The 27,110-nt window shown below is 55.1% G+C and overlaps 1 protein-coding gene across 1 annotated transcript; it reads right to left on the reverse strand.

Annotated features, from left to right (window-relative positions):
• Nucleotides 1–309: 309 nt before the first annotated feature.
• On the reverse strand, nt 310–24,577 carry LDLRAP1 (low density lipoprotein receptor adaptor protein 1). Its single transcript, XM_012646016.1, has 9 exons — nt 24,382–24,577; nt 15,009–15,151; nt 14,103–14,215; nt 11,903–12,017; nt 6,511–6,583; nt 6,091–6,174; nt 5,429–5,559; nt 3,988–4,022; nt 310–2,362 (listed from the first exon to the last, which is right to left on the reverse strand). The coding sequence occupies exons 1-9, from the start codon at nt 24,467–24,469 to the stop codon at nt 2,218–2,220; spliced, it is 927 nt and encodes a 308-aa protein (XP_012501470.1). The 5' UTR covers nt 24,470–24,577; the 3' UTR covers nt 310–2,217.
• Between the last annotated feature and the right edge of the window lie 2,533 nt (nt 24,578–27,110).

The raw sequence follows: 27,110 nt of genomic DNA on the forward strand, positions 1-27,110 counted from the left end.
CGCCGTCTCATGCACACTGCAGGGCGTTCACAGCCCTCTTCCGTGCAGACACGCTGGATCCCTGGTGTGGCCTTGATGAGTCATCCAGACGTGACCTCATCACACACACCCCCATCTGCTGGTCAAAAGGGGGCCCGCTGGGCCTTCAACCTGCGGCCCCTGAGGCCATCGCCCCCACTCTCAGTGCTGCATCTGGGCACACGGCCTGACTGGTCACTGCTGCTCCCACCACTGAAGGGCAGGAGCCGCTGGACGCTGTACTCTTGGCCACCGGCCCACTCCATCTAAGTGCTGCTTATATCCAAAAAGAGAACATTTATTAGCTTTTTTCATTAGAACTTTCTTTACAGCATCACAGAGTAAAGCACAACAAAACCTATCTGCGGATGCACAGGAAACACACAGACAGCTCGACAAGAGACCGAGACAAAAGCTACAGTGTGGCCTTTGCAGAACACAGCGGTCCTTCTCGGGACCCCAACACCCCGGGGGCCAAGGACGGCCTGCGTGATGCCCGACCTGGTGCCTTATGGCAAATGCAGAGGCTGAAACCAAGGAGGCCTGGGGCAGAAGGGGGCTGCACAGATGGGGAAAGGAGTTACCCTCACATTCTGATGAAGACCCGACAATCCCACCCCACCCTCCCCCAGGCTCTCCCATCGAATGTGCTCCGATTCACACGCTTAGTAGGTAAGCTGAGTCTGAGAAATGCTGTGTGTCCTGGGGCTTGAGAAACTTGCTCCGCCAAGCCAGGCCACTGGGAGGCACCTCAGGCTGGAAAAGATGCTCGCAGCTTTGCTGGGCTTCGGGACGCCAGGAGCCCCACGGGGTAAGAGGAGAAAGGAGAGAGATTCTAAAGACAGGCTGCTGCTGCTGTGTCCCGACCACGGTCACAGTGTCAGGAAAGAGAACAGCGCGATGCTTGCAGAGTTTGATTTTGTTTCACCCTCTGAATTAGCAGACTTCAAACACTTGCATTTTTATGGAAATCAACAGCAAGACAGCTAGCAGGGCACGGAGGCTTATGCCAGTTCTGTGTGGAAAGGCACCAGATGGTTTGTTATGAAACACATTTTGGTCAGAAAATAGCTGGGGTTTTTTGGTTCCTCGGAGGACAACAAAGCTAGAAAAAAAGGAGGTGTGAGTTGTGAGAGGTGGAGGCAGAGAAAGCAGCTTTGGCATCAGATCTGGGTTCTACTCTTGACTCTGCCCCCTCCATGCTTGTGGCCTCAGTTTCCTCATCTGTAAAACGGCCATAAAATATTTCTAAATGAACCTAGGTGTTAGGTTTCACACACCCTCCCAGAAGTACAGGGGTGGGGCTCAGAGACACTCATACGCAGACACACGGACAAAACAGAGGAGCGGGCACGACCTGCGGGAGGGGAGAAGGTAGGGATGGGGACCGTGACGGAGGGCAGTCACGGAGAGGATCCCCACGGTTGCAGTCAGGCTCTGGGAATCGTGGGCAGGCAGTTACACTGGTTCCCAGCACTGGCAGGGACTATCCACAGGGACTTTGGGCCCTTTCTTGCGAAGAAAGGGCAGAGAGAAAGCTCTATTAATGCAGCACCATCGAGCAGCCCCCAGGGGCCACACCTGCTGTGTACTTTAAAGTGCCAAGCTGTGTGCGGTCTTTGGTCAGGAGCTGCCCCTCCATTTCTGAAAGCCTCAGGGTCCAGGGGCTCCAGCCGGGCTACTGGGCCCTGAGGAAGGTGAGCGAGAGGACAGTCCCTTCCCAAGGCTGAGGGTGTCCTCCTGTGCTCAAACGACGACAGAATCTGACTGCTTTCAGTAAGGAGCAGGGATGCCTCCATGGAAATTGGGTCCTTGGAGAGAAGGGACAAGAAATGCTTTGGTCACTGTCCTGACACCCACAGCCAGAGCAGAGCTTGCTCGAGAAGAGAGAGCAGGAGCCGGATGCGGCACTGCACACGTCACACAGCCGGTGCTGTGCCTGACGCAAACTGGCTTCTGAGCACACACCAGAAGTCACTGAATAAATATTCAAGGCATCTTTCAGTTCTTAGAGAAATAGCAGGGATTAAAAAAAATCTCTTTCCCCTGCTTGACTGGCTGCAGCTTTGATCTGTAGGCTGACGGTGCCGCAGGCCCGGAGAGGTGGCTGGCGGCGGGTCCTGGGGCTGGCTCCCCCGCCGCAGATGGCTTTGGTCCATCACGTGTCAGGGCTGGCTGTGTCCTGCTGGGCCCGGGTCCTCAGAAGCTGAAGAGGTCATCCTGCTCTGCCAGGCCGCTGTCAGGCTTGTCCCAGTCAACAGGCGAGAGGCACTGGGCATACTGAATGTCCTGCGCTGTCAGCCCAGTGTCCAGGACCTGAGGGTTCGTCCGAGACTGGGCAAGCCTGGAAGGCAGAGCTGTGTGAGCCCAGACTGGCCACGGGGCTGGCAGGGCCTGCGGAGCCGGTCTGGCCTGGCCAGCCCCAGGGTCAGACGCCAGAGGGCATGGGAGGGAAATGGCAGCACACAGGGCCTGGGAAGAAAGTCCCAGGTGCTAGGGGAGGCAGAGCCACAGACCAAAATGCCTGCCCTGCAGGGTCACATGGCTCAGACAACGGTAAGGCAGGCAGTGGGCGTTCCCACCCCCAAGACAGGCCAGAGCACCCACACCACGCCCAGCGCTGTCAGGAAGTGTCCAGGAAGGAGAAAGGGCAGTGCCGGCGGAGGGCGTGGGCGGGCGAGCTGTCAGGGGGGCTGTCCAGCCACGAGGAGGCTCCAGCATGACTGTGTTCAACACTGCGCTGTCCAAAAAATAAACTTGAAAAGGGAGACAACCTAAATGTCCCAAAGAATAGGGGGGAGTTAAGTAAATGACAGCCCCTGTCCGTAAGTGATTGTTAGGCAGTCAATGGAAGAAATGAAAGAGGTGTTTACGAGAAGCTTTTAACAGCCTGGAGGGAAGCTTCTGACACATTGATGTTAAATGAAAAATCAGGATCCCAAAATGCAAATATGATGTGTTGATCAATGCAAAATAATGTATATGTATAGATTAGCATGAATTAAGCCCAAAAGTCTGGGCCATGGGATTATGGGATGGTGTTGTTTTCTGTTTAATGCTTTGCTGATTTTCAAAATTGTTCATAAAGGGTACGTGATACTTGAATAATCTGGAAAAAGCAAATGGAAGATTTTCCTCAAACAAGGGGGATGTAGTCAGCCAGAGAAGCAGGGAAGGCACTGAAAAGAACATCTCTGCCTCCATGGAGGGGCCACACATGCTGCCCCCGCCCCAGGCAGGACCAAGGGGTTTCCACCAGGCTCCGGTGGGTTGGGGAGCCAAGACAGTGAGGCCCCTGACTCTGTTCTCACATGAGATGACCCCAAGAAAAGCCTCTGAAGTGGGTAGGCTGGAGGGGGCTGCGGAGGGTCCTGAGGGAGAACGAATGAACCCCAAACTGCCCAGGCCTCTCGGATGCGACCTTCTCGGTAGCATGTCCCCAAGTTGAAGGTATCCATGGCTACAGGGACAGCACAGGAAAATGGGGAAATGCCACCACCCTCAGGCTTTACTAAAATACCTTCTCACCCTGCCCAACGTCCCCCTCTGTGTAACACTCCATGGGCTTAATTAAGCTTTGCCTTCTCCCTGCCCCTTTTCAAAAACGCACAACTCTGGAGGGAACAAAGCCTGCAGAAGAGCCTGTTTGTGGAGGCTACAGCAGGTGTAGGAAGAGGAAATCTGCTTGAGCTGAGCTGCTTCGTTCAGCTCAGACTGTGGCAGAGCAGCCACCAGGAATAGTTGTGACTCACCAGTCAGAGCTTTCTAATAGGCCTGCCCAAGCCCAGAGAGTGAGCTCCCTGCCCCTGGAGGTATTCAAACAGAGGGATGGGGATTCTTCCCTGGAGGAAGTCAGAGTGGCTCATGTTCTCACACATGGCAAAGGGCCCCAGGAGAGAAGGGCAGGCAGGGCCGGCCCATGCATGCAAGGCCCCCCACCCCCAGCAGGAAGTTACCAGCTAACGTTACCTGGAGAACGCTTCGTCCAGGCCGTCATCCAGCTCCTTGGGGAAGATAAAGCAGGAGAAGTGAACACTGAGTGGGGGGCCCAGGCTCACTGCCGGGGCTACTCCCAGGGTGAGCTACGGAGACTCAGGACACAAGTACAGGGTGGGTGCCTGGAGGAGCAGGCTCAGGCAGGCCTCCCGCCTGGCTGCTGCCACCAGCATCTCAGCCCATGAACCCAAAGCTGGGGACGTGGGGCAGGAAAAAGGAATGTCCCAGGGAGTCTGGAGACGTGGGCGGGTTCAATTCCCTGCTCTGCCACTACTGGCCCATGAGACCTTGGGCAAGTCACTGCTCCTCTTTGAAACTCAGCTTTTCCTTCCATAAAATGAGGGGGCTGGACCAGATGATTTCTATGGTTTTCAAATTCCAAAAGGAAGAGGGTGGGGAAGGAGGTTTTCTTGCTTTCATCCACTTCCAAAAGCCAAGCCAGAATTCCCAGCTCATGAGGGATAACCAATGGCAGGAATCCCACGACCTCAGTGGAAAAACAACGGGCCTCCCATGAGGATGGGCAGGTGGCAACGGTGGTTCCCAAACTGCACAGAACAGGCTCGAGGGACACCCAGGGAGCCCCCAACAGCCAGAGGGACTTGCAAGTTTTTCAAGTCTCTCCATGTTCCGCATTTTTAAAAATTAAAGAGCTATGACAAGTTAACATGCCATTTTGCAATGGATCCTGGGCTAGAAAAAGAACATTGGAGGGACAAGTGGAGAAATGCAAGTAAATTCTACGGATTACACAATAGTGTGGTCTCAATGCTAATTTCCTGATTTAATCATGGTTACATGGTTATGCAAGATGGGAATCTGGATGAAGGGTGAATAGGAATTCTTTGCACTATTTTTGTAACATTGTCTGAAATTATTTCCAAATGAAAAATTAAAAAAAAAAATATTCAGGTTCCTCTGAGAGATTCTGTGGGCAGAGGCCATCGCCCTCATGGAGAGGATGAAAAAGCTGAGACAGAGGGGTCAGGGGGCTTGCCCTGAGTCACAGAGCGAGTCAGGGGCCAAGCTGATGACTGCTCGAGTTTCTGGGTCCTCATTCAGATGGCTGAGGGGGAGGGTGTCGGCAGCAAGCTCTGCCACGCCAAGAACAAGGGTGCCTTTGGCTGGTCCTGCAGTGGGCAGAGCCATGCATGCTCAGGCCAAGAGGCTGGGCATTGTGAGGAGACAGCTGTGCTGGAAGTCGAGCCTGTTGGGGACGCAGCCCTAGGTTCAAAGGGGACATTGTTCATCCCCTATCCCGGGCCTGGGCACTGCTAGACTGGGTCTGGTCCTCCCAGAGGCCCAAAAGTCAGGGGTGCCAGTGCCTGGCCCTGGAGCAGCCACAGGCTTGTCCAGAGATCAGGCCAAGGAGCACTGGATCCCTGTATAGGTCCCCGGCCCCATGCCCACTCACCCAGACAACACTGTTGTTGCTCAAGGCTTGAGGCCGCGGTACCTCGTCCACGTTAGTGGTGTTAGCGCTGACTGTGGACAGTGGGGCCTTGGCCGTCTCTTCCAAGTCCAGCAGGTTCCCAGTGGCAACCACTATGAGGGGATCAGTCAGGTGTGTCAGTGGGAGATGAGCCTCTTCGTCCTTCCTGGCCCCATCCTGGAGCCTCCTGGGCTGTCCTGGTCCTGACTCCCTCCTGGGACACGGCCATCGCCCAGACCACACAGGGCCCTACACTGGCACTGCCCTCCCTGCAGCTGGACAGCTGCACACAGGGTGAGAACCTGTCTCCCACTGGTGGTTTAGACTGTAATTTTTATATTCACAATAGTTGTTAAGTTATTTAAGAGAACACACAACAGAATTTTATGTATATAGGGATGTACATATATATTTATATATTTGCATAGGGACATATCTGGAAGAATATGCACCAAAACAAGTAATTTCCCCCTTTATCTACATTTTCTAATTTATCTAGAATGAATGAATATTATTTATTTAACAAAACAAAAATAAAAAAACAAGAGTTGTCCCCAGCCCAGGCAGGAGCGGAGCTCCCTGGGTGAAGGGCAGACCCAATGCCGTGCAGCTAAATCTGGCCCCAACCCCTGCCCAAGACTCACGGCTCTTCAACGAGGGGGTGCTGTCATGGCGGGCCCCTGGGACATCCCCTCCCTCTTGGCCGGCTTTCTCCCTCTTCTCTTTCTCTGTGGGACCAAGGCACAGCACGTTGGAGCCTCAGAGCCCAGCACTCTGTCCCCGCAATCACTGGGCAGGCTGTGGCCAATCTCAGGTGGTAGTTTCAAGTCTCCAGCAAGGAGAAAAGAAACCCTGCAGATGTCATTTAATCCTCACAAGCATCCGGGGAGAGGAAGACAGCTGTTCCCATTTTTCACCTGGGAAAACTGAGACTCAGAGAGGTGAAGCAATCAGTTCAAAGTCTCGAGCCAGGTAGGTGAGTAAGCCAAGAGTTGGTCCAGGTCTGACTCCAGGCCTTTATCTGCCTCCCCCCTCCACCCACAATGTTGATGAAAAAGACTCACCTTCCTTGGATACCTGCCAAAACTCAAAAGCGACTTTGAAGGCCTGGGCCACAGTGAGGGTGACAGCTTGCGCCTGAAAACAGGAAGTGGGGGTGGGGAGGGGTGCAGTGTCAGCCAGGGCAGAGCAAGTCTGAACTGGAGGGCTGGGGACCCCAGGCCAGGCCCCCTGGCTCCCTCCCTGCAGCTTCTTTGGGCTCCATCCCAGGCCCTGGAATGCCTGCTGAGCAAAGGCAGGGTCCTGGCCCCTTCCAGGTCCCCAAAGCAGCCAGGGGTGTAATGAGCCCACACCCTCACCGAGGCAGGGGGCCCTATCTTCACCACTTCCTTTAGCCCTGCCAAAGTTCTCACTCTCGTTCTAGGGCCCCACCTTTGCAATGGCTATTCACCTTCGCTTTTTTCCCTTCCCCTTTGGGCTTCCCTAAATTCAATGAACCATGAGGTTTACTTCCTCCAAGAAGTCCTCCCTAATTACCTGAGGACTTCATACACTAACTTAGCCCTTGGAATTGGAGAACAGAAAAGATGGAGTTGGAAGGGCCCAGCCATTGCCTGAATGCACCATGGCCAGAGAGGTAAAGGGCAGGCTCTGGTTAGGACTATGCTGGTTAGAGGGGTTTATAACTGGATCCCAAAATGGGAGTAGGAGGCTTATCAATTTCCTGGCAGGAGCAAGATGTCAATGAGTGCCTGGGGACCATTCAGTGCCATAGCCCACCTGCAAGGAATGGTCACACCTTAGCCTTTCAACCCTGTGGACCTCCCATCCACCCCTTCAATCCCAACTCAGATGTCACCACCTCTGTCCTGTCTCCAGCCCTGGGATCCTCCAGCCCTACCCACCTCCCTCTGGCATCATGCATATGAAAGCATCACTAGCTCACATGCCTGTGTCCCCCACAAAAAGCAAGAATCAGTCTGAACACCCCTGCCTCCCGGAGCAGGCCACAGCCTCCCAGAGGTGGCACCATGCTGGGTGAACTGCATCTGTCCAAGGGACGGGCCTCCTGTGGCCTCATTCCAGCTGGGACCCATCCCCAGCCCACATTCATCTCCACATCTCCTCTCGGTGATCGAGTTGAGGGTTAACGAGCTCAGCTTCTTCGTAGCTGTCTCCGGAAACAATACCTAGTTTCCTTTGAAAGCCCTGGCCCAGAGAAGAAAGCATCAGCCTCTTTCAAGTGCACAACAAGTTCAGGCCTAACCAGCCTCAGCCCCACTCCCTTCCCTCCACCAGACAACTCAATTTAATTGAGAAATGAATCCGTGGTCACTGCCTTTAAAACTCTTTTTAAAAAATATTTAAAATTCCTAAACAAGCTGACGGATCTGTGCCAATTAAACTTCACGAAGTATAAAATCTCATTTGAATGTCTCTGTCATTTACATTTTTGATGGAAGTACAGGCACTTTATGGCAAAACTTAAATATGGTAATTAAGTATGAAACTCTTCACAGCTGTTTACAATTTAAGCTGTCACGTCTGAATCAAGTTTAATAGACCAGTTACCATTGAGAATTGCCCATGAACTAAAAATATGGGCTAATTACCAGCCCGAGTCAGATCACTATATACCAAAGAAAGGGCTGGTCACCCAATGTGGCAGGGATATGGGAACACCATTATTTGTGCCTATAGGAAATTGGGGCACACAAGCTTATGCTGTTTTTGCATAAATCTGCTTATTCATTTGCATCCATTCCCACCCTTTTGCCCTGAAGTCCCAGGCTGTAAGTTAAACCAAACAGAACCCAACATGCCGATGTGTGCAGGCCCAGGCTGGCAGAGACTGGCAGGGGGTGGTCCTGCTTCCTGGGGCGGCTGCAGGGACCGACACCAGCATTACACAGAGGGACCGCTTGGGCCTGCCTGCTGAGAAGCTCCTTCCTCAACTCCCCAGCCTCCCACCTCTCCTCCAGGTGTCTCTGGCCTCTGGGTCTACCTTACTACCCTGACCAGGTTCTACATCACCCAGTCTTTAGTGTCCCTATCTTGTTCCTTGTAACCAGGCTGTTATAAGGGGGCCAGGAACTCAGACCAAGCCAGGCCATGTGCCTCCTGGCAGCCCTGCTACCCTAGAAGTATAAATCCTGGTACAAGGATTACTCCAGGAATGCCAACGCCATGTGAGGAGAACAGCGTGGCTCACTCTGCCCTGGGAAGACCTGGGGGTGTCACTTTGCCACAGTCAGTCCAGGCCCAGCACCTGCACTGCAAACCTGGGCTCTCACCTTCACTTCAGAGCCCAGAGGCCTCCTGGTTGGGCAGATGGAAACGTTTCTTTATAGAGAACCTTACCCTGGCCATGCCCACAAGACCAGGGAAGGGAGGCCTGGGTGGCTGCACTGCCCCAGGGCTGAGCTGACCTGGTGGGTGACCCAGAAAGGAGCTCCTGCTCCCCCAACCCTGGGTGAGTCATAGGCTTCTTGCTCACTCAGGTGGCCCAGCAAGAAAGAGTGGGGACGTGGAGGCTCTAGGCCCCTGGCCATCAACATCCCAATTCAAGGCCCCTGCAGGCTGACTCTGCCTTGACACCCATCCCCCATGCCAGTGATATCTGAGTCCCCAACCCCCAGTGGTAGCATTTCATTTTGTCCCTGTGCCCGTGCTGGCATGCACTCACCTCTCACCTGGCAAACTCTCAGTCTGGCAAACTCCTACTCATGACTCAGCCTTCAAAGACCCACTCGAGACGTCTCTGCCTCTGGGAAGTCTTGCTGACCTCCACTGAGATTTACTAGCCTCCCCGCTAGCACCAAGCCCCTGTGTTCCTGTTAGGAAACAGGGCTCTTCTCTACTGACTTGTACGTATCCCCACAGCCAATCCCCTGGGTCCCCAGGGCTCAATACAGGGCTTAGGCCGAGATGGGCAGCACCAAACCTCTGTGGAGGTAGCTGCCAGCAGGTGCAGAGCCCACGGCACCCATTTCATCTTCTGCCTCCCCCGAGAACACTTCCACTAAGCCCCGAGAATCTAGGATTTCCAAACACGGCCAGGCCACGAGGCCATCAACACACTGCCAGCTTGGGCTGAGCTAAGTAAGGCCGTGGAGCATCAGGTGATGTATTCATACCACGCTGGGCTGGGCTGTCTCTTGGAGAGGGCTCCCCAGGGCTGTCTGAAGCGGGGAGCCCAGATGGCAAAGGGTGGAAGAGAAGGATAATGAAGAGTTTGGGTATCTAGCAGGAGCCCTTCCCGCTGCCCGATCAGGGCTCTGCTGTCAGGGGCCAAGCAGTGGCCCGGCTCTGTTTTCCTTGGCAACTAACCTCTCGGCCAAGGGGCAGGCTGATGTCGTTCAAGTCTGTCTAAAGTCCTCTGGCCCCAGGTCAGGCCTGCCTTAGAACCCTGGGCCAGCACCCTCTTTCTCCTACTCCCAGGCTCCCTACCCCAGAGGGAGCCTCTGTCTCTTGGAACACCCCTCCCACCGAGGGCCCACACGGCAGCAATGGCTGTGGGCCAGCTGTCCCTGCCCGGCACTTGCACCGGTCAGTGGGGAGGAAGAGATGAACAATGGGGACACGATGAGCTTGTATTTTTAAGTCTGTGATGCCTAATAAAAGACAAAGCCTAGAGTCACTGTCTGTGGGAACAAGGCTGTCACGGGAGACGCCACAGCAGCTCAGGGCCCTGGGGCATCACGGGTGAGTGGCCAGCGACACTGAGTCTGCAGAAAAGAAACAAGGTGTACAAAAGCAACTGGGGCCTTTCAGAGCGATCCTAGAAGTCACGGAGGCGACCTCCTCATCCTGACAGGCAAGCAGTCCAGAGAAGAGTGGGATCTTAGCCCAGGTCACACAGATCCTCAGCCAGGATCAGACCCTCAGTTTGTCTCCTCCCGCAGTGCCCTTCCTGTGATACCTGTGTGGGGCTGAATCACGCCCCCCAGGAGGTCCACATCCCAATCCCTGGGACCAGTGAATGCTGCCTTATGCAGCAAAAGGCTTTTGCAGATGCGATTAAGCTAAGGATCTGGAGATGGGATTATCCTGGATTACCCGGTGAGTCCAAGCGTGATCACGAGGGGCCTTGACGGGGAGCAGGAGAGTCAGAGACAGTAATGTGACGGAAGGGAGAGGGAGACTGGGAGATGCCACAGTGCTGGCGCTGAAGACGGAGGATGGGCCCACAAACCAAGGAATGCAAGTGAGCTCTGGAAGGTAGACATGGATTCTCCCCAGAGCCTCCAGAAAAACACAATCCTGCTGGCCCATTTTAGACCCCCAATCTAAAATACTACAAGGGAATAAACTTATGTTGTTTTAAACCACTAAGTTTGTGGTCGCTTTTACAACAGTAATAGGACACATATACAATACCTAACATGTGCCCTATGGGCAGCAGGAAGCCTGGGGGCCACAAAGACTGTAATGTCCTTCATGTGCCCTTTGATGATGGGGGAGGGGAGAAGGTCATGTCTCCTTGGCTCCAAGAGCCCTAGGACATGGGGACAGGGCTCTGAGCTGTCAACAGAGGTTAACAGATGCCAATACCAAATCAATAGGTGTCAGGAACCAACTTACAGGGAGGACACTCAGATCCTGGGGACATCAGAGACAAAGCTGCAACACCAAAGGTTGACCCACTCCAGCTCTTGGCTCTAAAACTCAAAGCAAATGTCCAGTGACCACTAAGGTTCCCACTCACCCCAGGCAGATGTGGTCTAGGGGTGGCCCGGAAATGGGACAGGAGCTCTCAGCTCCTCAGTCACACACGGAGGGGAAGGAACATGGGCTCAAACCTTCACTCTGCCCTGGCTGCTGTGTCATCTCCAGCGAGACAGCTGGCCTCTGGGAGTCTGTTTTCTCATTAAAAATGAAACGGAAAAAACCAACAGAGATAGTAGTAGTTTCTGGTTTGCAGAGCTGTTGTGAGGATTAAACGAGAAAGTACCTTAAAGCCTAGCACTGGAATGGGCACGTAGGAGGCACCGAAAAATGGCCATTTCCCTCCCAACTCTGCCTACAGCAAGCCGGGTCCTCCAAGAGCTCTCGCCCTTGCCTTCCATCCCGGCCTCCCCACCTCCGCCCCCGCAACGTCCATGTCCAAGGACTAATCCCTACAAGGCCCTGCAGCCCACAGACCGCACTAATGACAGGAGATCCAAGATAATCTCAAACCCAACAAATCGCGTTACAGAAAGGAAGGGACCAGGCACTCACTGGGGACACGAGCTAGTCACTGCCCACAGCCAGGCTGACCTGTGGGTCACCTGCCTGACTGCAGCCCTATTAGGTACCCTCAGCTCCCAGCCCCTACTTGGGATTCCCAGGAATTTCACCTTTTCTTACAGGTGACTGTCATTTTTGGGTCCTGCCTCCCGCACCAGGTAGACCCCCAAGAGTAGGGCTGCCAAGGTAAGGCCTGCCCCAGCCCAGCCCAGCCTCCCGGCTGACCATTTTCCGCTTGGTGCAGAGGAAGGCGTGGCACTCAAGGTTCTCATTGTGCTGGCTCTGGGCGATGTATGCAAACACCTTGTCGTGCATCTTGTCTGCTGTGCAGTAGGAGATCCTGAAAGGCAAGTAGGAAGCGTCACCAGACCAGGGACGGGGGCCTGACCCATCTGGGATGCCCCTTAGGGCATCTTCTTCAAGTTCCAGAGAGCCTGCTTAACCCCACTCCACCAGGGCGAGACTTGGGATATCCTGCCTTGGCCACCAGGCCTGGCACCCTGGGCCATCTATCAGGGAGGGACCCAGGCCAGGCAGGAAGGACTGGGGTTATAGACTGGAGGAAGGGTACCTCCCCCTCTCTCCCTCCCATCCCACACTGAGCCGCACCCTAGAATAGTAACTGCTGAACCCTTATCGCATACCAGGCAATGTGCCAAGAGCTTTCTAGATATTGCCTCATTGAATTCTCACAGCTGCCCCTGAGATGGGTTCTATTATTATCCCCATTTTTTAGATGAGAAAACTGAGGCTAAAGGCCTGAGACCACAGAGCTAGTAGCAGAGGTAAGACTTGAACTCACCTGTGAGACTCCAGAGGCCATCAATGCCATGCCACCTCTTAACGCTTTGTGCGGACAGGCGGGAGGGGAGGCAGGATACTGCCCTGCCCCCCATGCCCTTTACCTGGCCTCCCCGTTCCACCCACCCTCCAATCCATGCCCCTGCCCAGAGGTCAGAAGAGATTCAGGCCTCTATCTCTCAGGGTGACTGGGACCATTAGCAAGTTTCCTGCAGCCGTGGCCAGGGGTGGAGGAGCTGGGAGTAGGGGTGGGGGGTGCGAGGGGACCCAACAAGGAGCCCCAGTGGGCCTGGGAGGGAAGACACAGCAGCTCCATACATGGAACCCTCCCCGCCCCCAATCGCCACCCACGACCTCCATGCCCCAGCCCTCAGCTGTCCCACCCTCTCTCACTGCCTGATCCCTCCCCGTTGCCGCCAACCATCCTCGGAATCTCAGTCAGGAGGAGCTGGCAGCCCAGAGCTGCAGCAGGAGCCCAGCAGACTCGCCCTCTCACCTGTGCGGCCCCGGCTTCAATCACAGGCCTCAACACCACGTAAAACCCCCAGGTAAGCAGAGGGTGGGGGCACCAGGTCCCCGGCTGCCTCTTCTCCAACCCAGGGGCCCAGCCTCCTGCTCTAAAGCCCCCTGGGTCCTTCGTATCTATTAATAGCAACTAGATCCCGCTATTCTTCAAGCCCCAGCAAGGTGCCACCTCCCCTGGTAAGCCTTCCCAGATTTCCCCAGGCAGACCCCTCCTTCTCTGCCCTCTTGGGCAACACTACACTCTATCTGCTATTTCCTCCCCTCCATTCCCTGCTAGACTGGAAGCTCCTTGAGGGCACATCTGGCACAGACCTCAGCAGAATAGGTACTTGGAAAATGTTGATTAAAGGAAGACAGGTAGACTCAGAAAGGTAAGAAGATATCAGCTCAAAACTCCAAAACCACCCGCCTCACTATACATCTACCCATCCCTACTCCTGGCTTGTGCTTCAGCTGGCTGAGCCACCTGCCCGGAGACAAAGCAAGAGGGTGGAGGGATGCCTGGCAGATGGGGACCTGTTGGACAGAGCTCCAGCCTGGGTGTCCTGGTCCCAGTTCAGCCAGTATCTCCCCATGAAGCCTTAGGCAACTCCCTCTCTGGGCCTCAGCTTCTCCATCTGTAAAATGGACCTGGGCTGTCTCTTCCAGTTCTGAAATCTTACAACTGACCAGGCAAGAGAGAGGTGGGACAGCCTGAGGCTGCAAGGGCTGGGCCCTGTCTCCCTGGGACGCCTGGCCAGAAGTCCAGAGCTGAGCTGCTGCGTTCACGGTGGAAGGAAAAGGCAGTGACTCTGCAGCTGCCGCTCTCTGCTCCCGGCCTGACTCAGCAGCCGAGTGTTCAGCTGTCTTCTACACCTGGTGATAACAGCAGCAGCTGCCACTTAACCAAGTGCCCGTTGTGAGCCGCGTGCTCTGCGCTCAGTGCTTCACGACAGCACTGCGAGGAAGGGTCTGCTCCCAGCCCCATTTTACAGATGAGGAAACTGCAGCTCCGCGGTCACCCAGGCAGGAAGTCGTAGAGCCTGGATTCAGACAGGACACTCCAACCACTGCCCCAAGTGGCAGAGTGGATGTGGGCCACCCCCCACGCTGAGCGTACCTGTAAATGGACACGTTCTCAATGAGCTGGTTGGTAAGGTGGTCAGTCAGGATAATTCCCCGCGGCGACACCTTGAGAGTCACCTTCTGCAGCTTCTTCCCGCTGGCCTTAGCCTTGGGGGCAGACATGGGTTAGAGGAGCCTGCCTACCTCAGTTGGGACCCTCCCTCATGGGCTACACCTAGCTGCTCCTTGGTCTCAGGTACAGGGCCGCCCATCTCAGCCCAGGTGACTGGCCGGCACCCTCTTGTAATAAAAACACCCGCTGTCTTTCAAGCACTGGACTTCAAGTCATGCTCACAGGCAGGAGGATGAACGCTCATCCACCTTCTCCGCAGGAGACAGACAGACTCAGAGAGGCTAAGAGACTTGCCCAAGGACACACAGCCAAGAGGGACCTGAGACTCTCAGCACTGAGTGGCCTATCACAGCCCAACTAGATGACTCCTAGGGACTTTGTTCCATCCACTGCACCTGCCAGGGCCTGAGCTGAGGGGTCCAAGGCCACCAAGGGAAGTGAATTTAAAAGGCCCACACGCACCTGGCGCTCAGGAGGGGCAATCTGCTCTCTGGAGGGCTGTGCCGTCTCTCAGGCCACTGGGCAAGTGGTTGAGTGACAGCTACCTCCCCACCCGCCCTACCACTGATAAGTCACCATCCAGGATCCTGAGCTGGCGAAGCGGAGGCTGGAAGAGGCCACGGCCCTCGTGGCTGGAGGGAAGCCACTGACCACAACCCTGTGAGTCCAACGGCTCCCCTCCACGAAGCCCCTGAGCCGGATGCGAGGCGACACAAGACCAGGCCAGGCTCAGGTGCATCCAATCGAAGTAACGGGCCGGGATAACACCCGAGAGAAGCTGGCCTTTGGCTCACGGCTCCCCTGACCCCTGCTAGCTGGGGGGCTCACCGTGGCCACGATCCTCTTGACAGCAGCGGCCGACAGCTCCTCGCCCTTGGGCTGCTCCACCAGCGTCATGCCCAGGTACTTGAGGGTGAAGAGCATCCCCTCGAGCAGAGTCTCCCGAGTGTCCGTCCAGTTCTCAGGCAGCTCTGGGGCAGGACAGGACAGGCCCTCAGACCCTGCAGGGCAGGGCCCACCACCAGCCACAGCGCTCACCTGCCCCCATTTCCTAGGAAAATCCAGCAAGGGGCACTGGGGGCCCCCCCCATTATTTTTGCTTTTAATCAAGGGCCAACATTTTCCACTGCATACCAAGCACCATAGTAAGAAGCATTATGTAAAACGTTCTCATTAATCCTCACGAGAACCTGTGAGGTAGACACTTCTATCATACCCTCTGACAGACAAAGACACTGAGGCCCAGGGAGGCTGAATCACACACCCAAGTCCACAGAGCCAGTACCTGCAGGAGCCAAGACTCGAGCCACATCTTCAAGGCCAGAGCCCAGACTCTTAACTTCAACACTAACACTTGCTGAGGCAAATCATACCATTTCTTACTGAATCCTTCGCGCAATCCTGTGAGGTGGTTATCGTCCCCATTATACGGATTAGGAAACTGAGGTTCAGAAATCGAATTCATGAGACGAAGGCCACACGCAATGAGTAAAGGTCAGAATTCAAATCTGGATGGTTCCCATGGCCCCGCCCAGCACCACTTTTCCTGTGTGCGCATCCATAGAGACCAGTGGATGGAGGCGGGGGGACCGGCCAAAAGACAGTAGCCCAAGGAGGGTGGGGGTGGGATGAGGTCAGTGGGAAAAGGAGAAGGTGACTTCTCAAATCGCGTCACAAAAATCTGGCAGACCTGGGTTCGAATCCCAGCTCTGCTTCCCACTCCCTGCATGGTCTCAGGGAAGTCGTCTCTCCTCTGAGACTAACCATACCTGTCTCTCTGGGCTGCAGCAACGACACAGAGCAGGGTACTTGGGAGGGGTCCTCTAAAAACTGACCGCAAACGTCAGGAAGGTTGGGAAATGAGGGGATGAGCCTGGGTCACTGGGTGGGGAAACAGACCAGAGGGAGAGTTGGAAAGAGGTCCCCACCTGGCCCACCACGTAGGAGAGGGCCTCAAGGAGGCAGAGGGTCATGAAAGTACGTCTTCATCAGTGGCTTTGACCATCCCCAGGGCTCCTCCTCAGGAGCTAAGGCCCAGAAGCCCGTATCACTCACCCAGGAAGCAATGCGGCCAGGACAGGGAGGGAGGTCTCTGGGGAGTCCTTCAAGCCCCTGTAACTAGGAGGAATGAGCACCCCACGCTCCTGCCTTCCAGAGCCTCTGCCCGCTCGTTACCACCCGCTCAGACGCTGCATTTGCAGGAGGTCTTTATTATCACTGTACCCATGTTACAGATGAGAAGCTGCTCTTCAGCCTCATGCACAATCTTGTTAAGGATAGGACAAGACCCAGACAGGAATCAGTTTCCAGGGGCCACCAGAGAGGTGGCCAGGGCCAGCTTGCCTAGACCATTACTGGGAGAGGGGCTGTTGTAGGGAAGTGTTGTGCCTCCTCACTGGCTCTGATGGGAAAGCCACAGGAAGAAAGTGTAGAAATGGGTATTGCTTGGGGCTGCTGAGGCCCTGGCAGAGTTGTGGGCTCCCCCTACAAGATTCAACCTGGCTCCAGGGTTCCTGCACTGTCAGAGGCAGAAACCCAGGCCCAGGTGGCACATCAGGTCTCCTACCCAGACTGGACCCCAGCTGCCCCTCCTAGCTCCGGTCCTATAGCCCTAGGCTTCCAGGGCCTCTGTCTCCCTGCTCTACAGCCAGAAAGAGACTTGTAACCCAGAGCCTTCTCTGGGTTTGCCTTGAGCAAGCCACTGTCCCTCTCTGAGGCTGTTTCCTCCTCTGAAAGAGTGAGTGTTAGGGGTGGGAGAGGCACACAGGAACTCACAGGTGTACCCAGTTCCCACCACCACCGAGACCCAGGTGAACAAGAACTTGTTTATCGGTCATCCAAAGCCTGGCATGCAGCTGGCACTCAATATCTGCTAAGTGGGGGAATGACGTGGATAACTCCATTACTAGCTCTGACTTCCGGCTCACTGCCCACCAGCCCTCATCCCGGGGCCTCTATGCCAACATGAGGCCAGGCCCCCTCTGATGTGACCCCACCCTCTGTCCCATCAACCATAAGCCTATTCCATTTGATCCTCCAAAAAGAGTCAGAAAGCCCTTGAGTAGTCCCTGATCCTGGGCTGGGTGATGGGGGCCCTGGAGCGACTCAGACATAGGCCCTGCTCGCAAAGAAACCGAGAGTAACAGGCTGGGTGCAGTGGTTCATGCCTGTAATCCTAGTACTTTGGGAGGCCGAGGCGGGAGGATCGCTTGAGGCCAAGAGTTTGAGAACAGCCTGAGCAACATAGTGAGACCCCATCTCTACAAAGACTAAGAAAAATTAGCTGGGCATGATGGCATGCACTGGCAGTCCTAGCTACTCAGGAGTCTGAGGAGGAGGATCCCTTGAGTCCGGGAGTTTGAGATTGCAGTGAGCTACGATGACACCACTGCACTGTAGCCTGGGCAACACAGCAAGACCCTGTCTCAAAAAAAAAAAAAGGCTAACAGAGCTATCATATAATGAAGACACAATAATAATAAAGCTGTAGCTATCACCATTACCTCTAACACTCACAGCTACCTTGCAAGCAGGCATTCTTGCATTCCCAATTTATAGATGAGGACACTGAGTTCAAAGGACTGACTCTAAAGCCCACACTCCTGACCATTAGACCATACTAGACCATACTACCTCATCAGGAGGCAAATTGCCTTAAGTCTAGCAAAAGGTCAGGGAGAGGTTTTTGGAGCTCTAAGTATTTCCTCCCACCTAGGATTAGGTATTCCTAACACTGGAGGCTTCCCCTCTACAGGCCAAGATACCCAGACCACCACTTTCAACCTAGACCTATCTAAGCAGGGATGGTCAAAAAATGCTGTTGTGCCTACCACCACCTGTGTCGTTGGCAGACATTGCTAATCTACGGCAGCTCTATTTCCCTCTGATTGTTTCTCAGCACAAGGCCCCAGGCAGGCAATACCAATCAATCAAGGGTGGCCTTGTTCATCTCATCAACTATTCCTGCCCTCCAGCATTCTTCTTCCCCCCAATTTTCACGTCCCCACTCTCCCATTTCCTCCTGTTCAGCCTTTTCCTGGCCCCTTTCCAAAGCCACTTCCGCTCCCTCCATTCATTCCAAAAGGGCCAAAGCCTGCCAAGGTCACTAGTGATCTCTTTGCTGTCAAAACATTCCCTGGTCCTCTTTGACCTCTGAAATATTTAGCATTTTTCTGCATTTCTCCTTCCCTGGCCTGACCGTTCCCTACCCAACCACCTCCTTATAGACTGGTTGCCACTCATCAGCCTCAGAGACCTTCTGCCCAAATCTCTCACTTGACAGATGATGCAGCTGAGGCCCAGATAGGGATGGGCCCCGTGCAGGGCCACACAGCAAGTCCAAGGGACCCCCACTCCCACCCCCAGTCCACCACAGGCAATCCCCACCATGACAGGTGGGGGAATTTTAAGTTCCCCCTGTCTCCTCTCCCACAATATCCCCATATACACACACCCCAGAAGCTCCAACCATGCAGAGCTTCTTCCTTATAATGTAACGTTCACTTTCCAACTTCTGTGCCTTTGTTCAAGTAGTTCCCTCTATCCGAATTGCCCTTGTTCCCTTTGCTTGATCAAAACATCCACACACGCAGCCTCTTCCAAGAAGCCTTCTTTAAGGCAACATAGCCTAGTGGCTAAGAGCAAGGGCCCTAATCCTGGAATACCCGTTCTGGTGTTTCATGTCCGAGTGATCTTGATTGAGATAACTACCTACCCTGAGCCTTAGTTTTCTGGGAAACAACAGTCCCTGCCTCATAGGGCTGTTGTGACCCTTGGATAAGATGATAAATGATGTAATAAAATGCACTTAGCAGAGGGCCAGGCCCATGGCAGGTGCCCGGTACGCCTTCTGACGGGGCCTCATCCCTCCCGTCAGTGGGTTGCCCGTGCCTTCTCTTCCTCCCGCAGACACACCACCCTCCACCCTCGGCCAAGCAGCTGTCTACACACACGTCTCCCCTCCAAGGACATGCCATTCACGTTTGCCTCCCAGGACCCGCTGTGCACTCCTGCCCAATGTAGCTGTCCAGTCTCGTCCTCTTCCTCCCTCGTCCCCCATCCCTCTCACCCCACCTTCCCAGGCCCAGCCGAGATGCTTCTTTTCCTCTAGTGAACGCTGCCCCCTCTCCTGTACTTCCGTGCATGTGACTCCTCTCTTCGTCGAGGTGTTAGGTCTCTTGTGCCCACACCCTCCCCACAGAAACCAGCACCTGGGAGCTCTCAACACAGACAGACATGCAGGGTTTACCGCCACGCCCACCTGGCTCATCACCCAGCCTCTCAGATGGGAGGCGGCAGGGCTGTGCACCAGCCCCAAGGCTGGAGGCCACGTGCTTCCTCCCAGGAGGAGCCCAAGGCTTCAGGAGGAGCTCCCAGAGGCCCCCGGGCAAATACAGGCCTGAGTCCGCAGCCCAGTTCTGGTCCTGGTTATTTTTGGCCCTGTGGTGGGTAATGACTGTGCTATTTTAACGTTGCAATTTTACAGATGACCTGGTGCCAGAGTTAGCTGAGGACAGACCATATGCCCAGCTAATGTACAGCTGTGAACATGTGCTCTTTCCTCGTTAAGGCCCCCTACCCAGAGTCAGAGCTGGGCAGGGTGCCCTTGTGCCCCTTCTGCTGCCCTGGGAGACCCAGCCTGGCTGGTGTCTGGAACACTGGAGCCACAGCCAAACCCACGGGTGGCGGAACCCTCTGACCAGGACCCTGGCCTCCAGCCTCCTCCAGGCTGGCGGGGAGGGAGATGGCCTCAGAAGCCACAGAGTAACGACATCTCAGAAGGGGCCCCAAGCTCTGCCCTGACCTGGAGTGTGGCTGCTCCTCTGGGTTGCAGACTCTTGATCTGACAAATGGGTTCAGCCCCTCAGGAGCAATTCAGAAAAAGCTTCCAGATGTGCAAAGTGCTAGGCAAATTTCAGGAGTTAAGCCTGTTGAGACTGCTATCAAAAGAAAATAATTTTTAAAATGATAATTGCAGCAGCTACTACTTCCTAAGTACACAGTTTTACTGTAAGAGACAAATAAGCTATGGGCTCTGGAGCCGGGCTGTGGGGTTCACAGACTTTCCCAAGCCTCAGTTTCCTCACTTTAAAATAGGGACCCCATGGGGTTGTCACGAGGCTGAAATGAGTTCACACCTGTGGTGGGCTTAGAACCTTATCTGGTATATACCAAGTACCACCTGGGTGTGAGCTACTGTCAATTACCAATGGTCAAGTGTAAAAAGCTTTAACGTGTCCACAGCCATTTACATATTTTATAAGAGTCACGGATATATCAATGTTCCCATTTCACAGATGAAGAAGCTCAGAGGAGTCTGACCATGGCCCATAATTGACAGTATTGGGACTCCAGTCCTACACCCAGTCCTGCAGCCCCCCCCCACCCCTTCCAACGCAAGGCAGGGTCAGGCAGAACGGAGCTAGGCTGCTCAAAACAGGGAGTCTGACCCTCATTGGGCAGCGGGTGACCTTTAACTCCTTCAAGCCACATGCCCCTCCCGCAGCCATCTGACCTGTGAGAGGCAGAGCTCCAGGCTCTAGGTAAATGTTGCCTGCACTTGCTGTTCCCTCTGGCTAGAATATTCTTCCCAGATTCCTCCCTCCTAGGATCCACTGAGTATTCCAAGTCACCTTCTCAGAGAGGCCTTCCCAGAGGCTGTCAGTACCCTACCCTTGTCCCCTCTGTGTGTACCATTTCCCTGCACGCCACCTGATGCCAGCACCCACCACTCTGGCCTCCCTGCTGGAGATGCCCAGGCCTGTGCTGACTGGGGAACTCAGATCTCCTGTCCCAGCAGTCCTCCCACAAGGCTGTGGGGGGGACACCTCCGAGGAGCACATTCCACACTGCCTCCCAGAGCTCCCGGCAGCCTACAGTGGTAGCGTGCTTTATAATGGCCACTTTTGGGACTCCCTTCCCTTCTCACATGTCCTAACAAAATATTTCCTGCCATCTCTTCCCAAATAAATGACGTGCACTCAGATCCTTGTCTCTAGAAGAACACAAAAACACCACCCTATCTAAAAAAGCTGCCCCCATCACTTCCTCACCCCGCTTTATTTTTATTCGTAGCATTACACTATCCACAACCACACTGCTTATCTGCGTCCTTGTCATTCTATCCGCCTCCTCCACCAGACGGGAAGAACCATCAGAGGAGAGACTTGGTCACCACAGATTCCCCAACGCCTCCATCTGTGCCTGACGTGCAGTCAGCGCTCAATAAACATTACTGTTCGGGGGTTACTTATAATATCTTTCATTATAAATATTGCAAATAAATAGGAATAGATCTCCCTCGCCTACCACCACGAACCACCTTTACTGGAACCTGCACCTCATATTTCTTCACCCCTTCTCTTTGGGTTCTCTGACAGGTTTGCACAACTCACGAAGTAGCCTGAGGGTCAGAGTGATCCTAGTACCTTCGGAAAAAAGGCACGGAAGGGCCAAGATGAGCAACTCTTCCAGGTAGCTGGAAGATAGGAAAATCCCTGGCCAGGGACTGAGATCAAATATTTATGGTTCCTGAAGGGATGGGAAAAAAGCCACATGTGGGAGAAGGGGAGAGCCCTCTTTGAAGGTCAGGACAACTGGGAGATAGGAGGCCTGAGGCTCAGTGTAAGGAAGCCTGGGCGCTGGCTTTGCTGTGTGACCTCAGGCAAGCTGCCGCCCTTCTCTGGGCTTCAGTTTCTCCACAAATAAAACAATATTCATGCCAATCCCAGCTGAGGACCTCGGGTGGGGGCGGTGGTGAGGAGCAGGTGATAGTTGACAACAGGGGTCAAGTCTAACCTTAACTCCACTGGCTTCAGTTTGGCCTCAAAACTCAACCACAGGGGCTAGGCCCAATGCCTCGCTGGGTCACAACCCTGGTCGAGGCTGCCCCAACACCTGCCACCCTGACATACCACACAGCTTCCCTTTCTCACTTGCAAGTTAGAAAGCGCAGCTCAACCTGCAGCCCAGCCTGGGGTGGGGCCTGCCCCCAGCGCTGGCCATGGCCAGAGTGCCTGAGGCATGTTGATAAACCCCCTGGGTGGGGAATTTGGAGCTCTACCTCTGGGAAGCTCTGTGTCTGGGGCCAGTGACTCCACTTCCCTGGGCCTCAGTTCTTCTATCTCTAAAATGGGTCTGATTAATAAGAATCCTCAGTCACCTCACAGGAGCAAATGAGATAATGGAAGCTAAAACACTTTAAAACAGTGACAAAAGCAGTAGTCACAATTTATTGGGCTCTTCTTCTATGCCAGGCAAGATGCGATTTCATTTAATATCACAAAAAGTCTGAGGCAGGTACTACGGTTATTTGTAATTTACAGATGAGGAAAGTGAGACTTAACAGGAGACAGGTGGGGCTGTGACCCAGCTCATCACAGGCACTGAAGGCTCCAGGACCTCCCTCTGGCCTTACAGGGGGCGGGGGCTGGGAAGAGGGTCTCTACTCCTTTCCTCTGAAGGTGCAGACAGGCTCTGAGCCCCCAAAACCTGTTTCACCATCGTAATAATCATGTTGAAGGTCCAGAGGATAGGCAGGAGGCAGGAGAGCGGGAAGAAGGAAATCACCAATTAGGAGGAAGCATTATTATCAATAATCTCAATACCCCTGCCAGGTAAGGGCTTTTATCCCCCTGTTGCAGATGAGGAAACTGAGGATCACAGAGAGGACATGTGACTTGCCCCAGATTGAAGAAGGCAAGAGAAACTCTTTTCCACCACCCAAAGTGGCTACCTCCTCCCCTTCCCAGATTCAGAGGGGCTTCAAGGCTCCCTTCCCTTGCCCAGCCCCACCTCCCTCCACAACCACTTCCCTGGGGGCTGCCCACCACCCCCTCTCCCACATCCCTGGAGAAAACCGCAGGGTTGTCCCACTGGAACAAGTCATTCTAAGTCCTTGTCAAATCTCACAAATTTTTAAAGGGGCTATTTTGGGAGGCAACAAGTGTGATAGATGGTACATTCCTGGCCTGGCCAGCCCAAATGGGTCTCTGATCCTGCCCCCACCAGCAGGCACCGGCGCATGTTCCCAATGCCAATGCCAGCCTCAGCTAAGTGGCGGCCACAGCTGGAAGAGGGAGTGGGGCCAGAGGAGGGGCAAGGCAGGCGCCCTAGGCCCAGACACGCTGGCACTCCTGGGACCAGGGAACTCGGGCTCCCCTGGTGGAGCCCTGGAAGGCGAAGAGGGAAAGAGGCTGCGGGGAGACTGTGCTGTCAGTTTCCTGGTGTCGGGCGAGGCCTGTGGTTGTGGTGGGTGGGAATGTGCAGGAGTCCTGCGCTTTGGCTCCAGATCAGCCAGGATGGCAGTGTGACTCCAGGCAAGCCACTCCATTCCCCCTCTCCACAAAGCAGGGACCTGCGCTAGGTTTTTGAGGCCTCAGAGGAAGGTGCCAGGTGACAGGTCTCCTGAGCATAACCGGAGACCGGGAGAGAAGGGGGGCCGGTTGAGGCCCCTCCCAGCCTCCCAGACGCCCCCGGGAGAGGTGGCGGGGAGTCTGCCCTTCCCCTGGGCGCTCAGGGACTTTGGAAGCCCGAGGGGGAAGGTGAGAGAGAAAACAGGTTTCAAAAATAGCTGGGACGCCAGTCGGCCACCTGGAACCGTCTAGAGAAAGGGTCGCAGGGTCTAGATCGTCCGGTGTTGGGACCTCCTGAGACACTAGGCCGGCCTTCGCTCCCACCAACTTCAAGTACCTGCGACCCCGGGCTCACACCTGAATGGGTTTCTGGGCGCCCGGGAGAAACAAGTTGACCCCATGGGCTGAACAGGAGCGATGGGGGCCCGCCGCTGCTCCCGGGCATCTTCCCAAGCCCCTGCGCCCATTCCCCCACCCCCTGGCACTGACGCCGAGGGCGCGCCTCCCCCTAGCTGCCCAGGGCGGAGGGGTGAGGAGGTGGCGGGGTCGCGCTGGTCTCTTCTCGAGACCTGCACTGCCTCCTACCCGGCCCACTGCCGCCCACACCTGGGCGCCCCGACCTGTCTCCTCCCCCAGCTCTGCCCCTCCTCCCAGCTGAGCGGGGAGGGGAGCACAACTTGACCCCGCACGACCCCCGCCCCCGCAGGGCCGGGGAACGGCCGCGCAGTGCCACGAGCGCGGGTCAGGCCCAGCCTCCCCCGAACTTGGCCAAACTCCGGGAGCCCGCGGGAGGCCCAGGACGCCTCGGCCCGACCCCGGCCCGGTCCGGCGGACGCGCACACACTCACTGCGGTGCCGGCCGCCGCTCCCCCAGCTCTGCTTGGCCAGGCTGGGGCTCCGGATCAGCGCCCGCCCCGCGGACTTGAGGGCGTCCATGGCCCGCTCCGGCCGCCGCCGCCGCCACCAAAACTCCGTCAGGAAAAACTTTCCGCCCGGCCAGGCGGCGCGCGGGAGGCGCGCTCCTCCCCTCCCCGGCGCGAGCTCCGCGGCTACGTCCGACGGGGCGGGGCGAGGGGAGGGGAAGGCCCCGCCCATAGGCCCGCCCACAGCCCCGCCTCGCCCCTGCCCGAGGCTCAAGCACGCTTCTCGCCCGGAGGCTGCCCGGACAAAGGCACTCGAAGATTGTGAGCTGACAGCCCTGGACACCCCCCTTTTCCTCCCTCTCCCAGCCCCTACCCCGTAGAGGCTGTGGAAGCCCCTGGCCTGGGATTTGTAGACAGCACAGAGGAAAGGCACTTGGATACCATTTTACACTTGGGGAGTCTGAGGCCTGATCTGGGAAGATTCTTGTTCTGGGACAAGAGGAGGGAGGTGCCCAGGGCAGTGGGAGGCTTAGAAGGAGAGAATGGAGGCTGTAAAACTTTGTTAGCAACAGGGCAGGAGTATAAAAGTTTGCCCTTAGCCAGACCAGCTGGGCACTTTAGGCTGCCCCCCTGCCCTCCTCACCTCCCAAGGTGGCCTCAGAGATGGTATGACCTGGGGTGTCATCCTCTCAGGTGTCGGAGAAAGAGGCCTTAGCCTCTGACACTGACTTGCTGTGTGACCTCAAGCAAGTCGTCCCCTCTGAGTCTTTTTTTTTTTTTACAGAGACAGGGTCTCACTCTGTCACCCAGGCTGCAGTGCAGTGTGCACTATCATAGCTCACTGTAACTTCGAACTCCTGGGCTCAAGCGATCCTCCCAAAGCGCTGGGATTACAGGCGTGAGCCACGGTGCCTGGCCTTGGGTCTTTTTCTTTATCTGCATGTAAAATGAGATGCGATCCTATCTCTAGCGATCCTTCCAACCTGCCAGGGCCAGCTCCTGTGTGACCTTGATGCAGACCCCACCCTGTTTCCTAGGAGGCACTTTGAGGGCAGTCTGGACCCTCGAATTCCTCAAGCACAGATGTCCTAACTCCAGGATTTGAGAGGTTCCTATGCCTTCCCTTCAAACTGTGCCAAAAGGAGTCAAAGGGAGAGTACGTTTCTCCAAGCCACAGCCTGGCTTCTTTTAGATGGGGCTGCCTCAGGCAAGGCGAACTTCAGCCTCTGTAATTACTCCAGGCTCAGACTCCGCTGTCCTGTCTCTGTGCTGGGAGAAAGACAGCGCTGTGCTGTCCCCAGCTAGATATGGAGGCCTTGCTGACATTCTACTCTGTTTTATAAACTAAATGCTTTTTTAGCCATTCTGGCCTTTGCTCCTCCCGGCAACACTGCTCACGTGGATAGTGCAGCCAGCAATAGACCAGATAAAAGCATTGGGTTAGGGGAGGGAAGCACTCACTGGGGGGGTCTCAGAGAGTCAGAGGCTACACTCAGACTCATGCCCCTAGGCCATAGGCTAGAGTACAATGTCAGAAGTTAGGGACCCAACTGTCCTTCTTTAGGTGGTTGTGAACTCACCTTTCTGAACCTCATCTGTAAAAGGGGCAACAGTACTATTCCACAGAGCTGTCTATAAGGATTAAATATCATAACAGGAGTTAGAAAGGCTGAACCTGTCCTTGGGAACCCACCTTTAAAGTTGCCTCCTCCAGGAAGCCTTCCCCGACTACCACCCATGGATTAGGTTTCTCCTTGTGGGCTCCCACAGTCCTGAACCTTCAGCATCACAAGTGTTGCTGCTGCCTGATTCTGTTCTTCTCACCTCCCCTAGACTTTGTGCCCTCCAAAGGCAGCAAGTTTTTCCGATTCATTTCTGAAGTCCAAATGCCCAGCAAGGGGTCCAAATGGAGTTGGAGTGCAGTCAGTGCTGCTGTCCTCCCCCCTCCTTTCCCCCTGCTCTCTCCTTCACTTTGCACCACACCAGGCTGCCTTCTCCCATAAAGGGCTGTGGCAGTGGGTAGGTGGATACACAGGGCAGAGCCCCCCAGCTCTCTTACCCCGAGCTGGGTCCTGGCACAGGAGAGAGAGCTTTCTCGAACGGGGAGGAGAAACGGTCACCCAGGGCTGGCTGGCCAAGGGCAGCTGGTGGTGTCCGGCTGGCAGGGGGCACCATATGGGCGCAGTAAGCAGGCAGGCCTGGGAACACTGTGCGTGCAACGAAGACTGTTTACCGGCCTTCACATCCTCCCGGAGGTGACTTGCTGGGAGCTGTCAGCCATGCATCCCCTGCAGAGGGGCAGCCTGCCAGTGCCCCTTCTGCCGGCCCCAGAAACAGAAGCAGAAACAGAAGGTCAGAGCTGCAAGGGGCCTCCTCTGAGGTCACCGTACCCAAACCTCATTTCACAGATGAGGGGCCTCAGGCCCAGAGAGGGGCAGGGATTGCCCAGGGTTACACAGCAGCCCAGGACCAGAAGCCAGGTCTCCTGGCCTCCCACCTTGCCTGCTTATAACAGCTAAGAAGGAGCAAAGAAATCTTAAAACTATACCGGTATTCAAGAGGAAGTTTTAAGGTGATTTTTCTTTTCTTTTCTGGTTTTTTGTTTGTTTTGGTTTTTTGTTTATCTACTCTAACTTTGTAGTTTCTACAAGGATCATGTATCCTTTTAGTAAGCAAGAAAAAAAAACAATAAAAGGGGAAGAAGAAGCTCTCTG

Source organism: Propithecus coquereli, unplaced genomic scaffold, assembly GCF_000956105.1.
Source record: "Propithecus coquereli isolate 6110/MARCELLA unplaced genomic scaffold, Pcoq_1.0 Scaffold239, whole genome shotgun sequence".
NCBI lineage: Eukaryota > Metazoa > Chordata > Mammalia > Primates > Indriidae > Propithecus > Propithecus coquereli.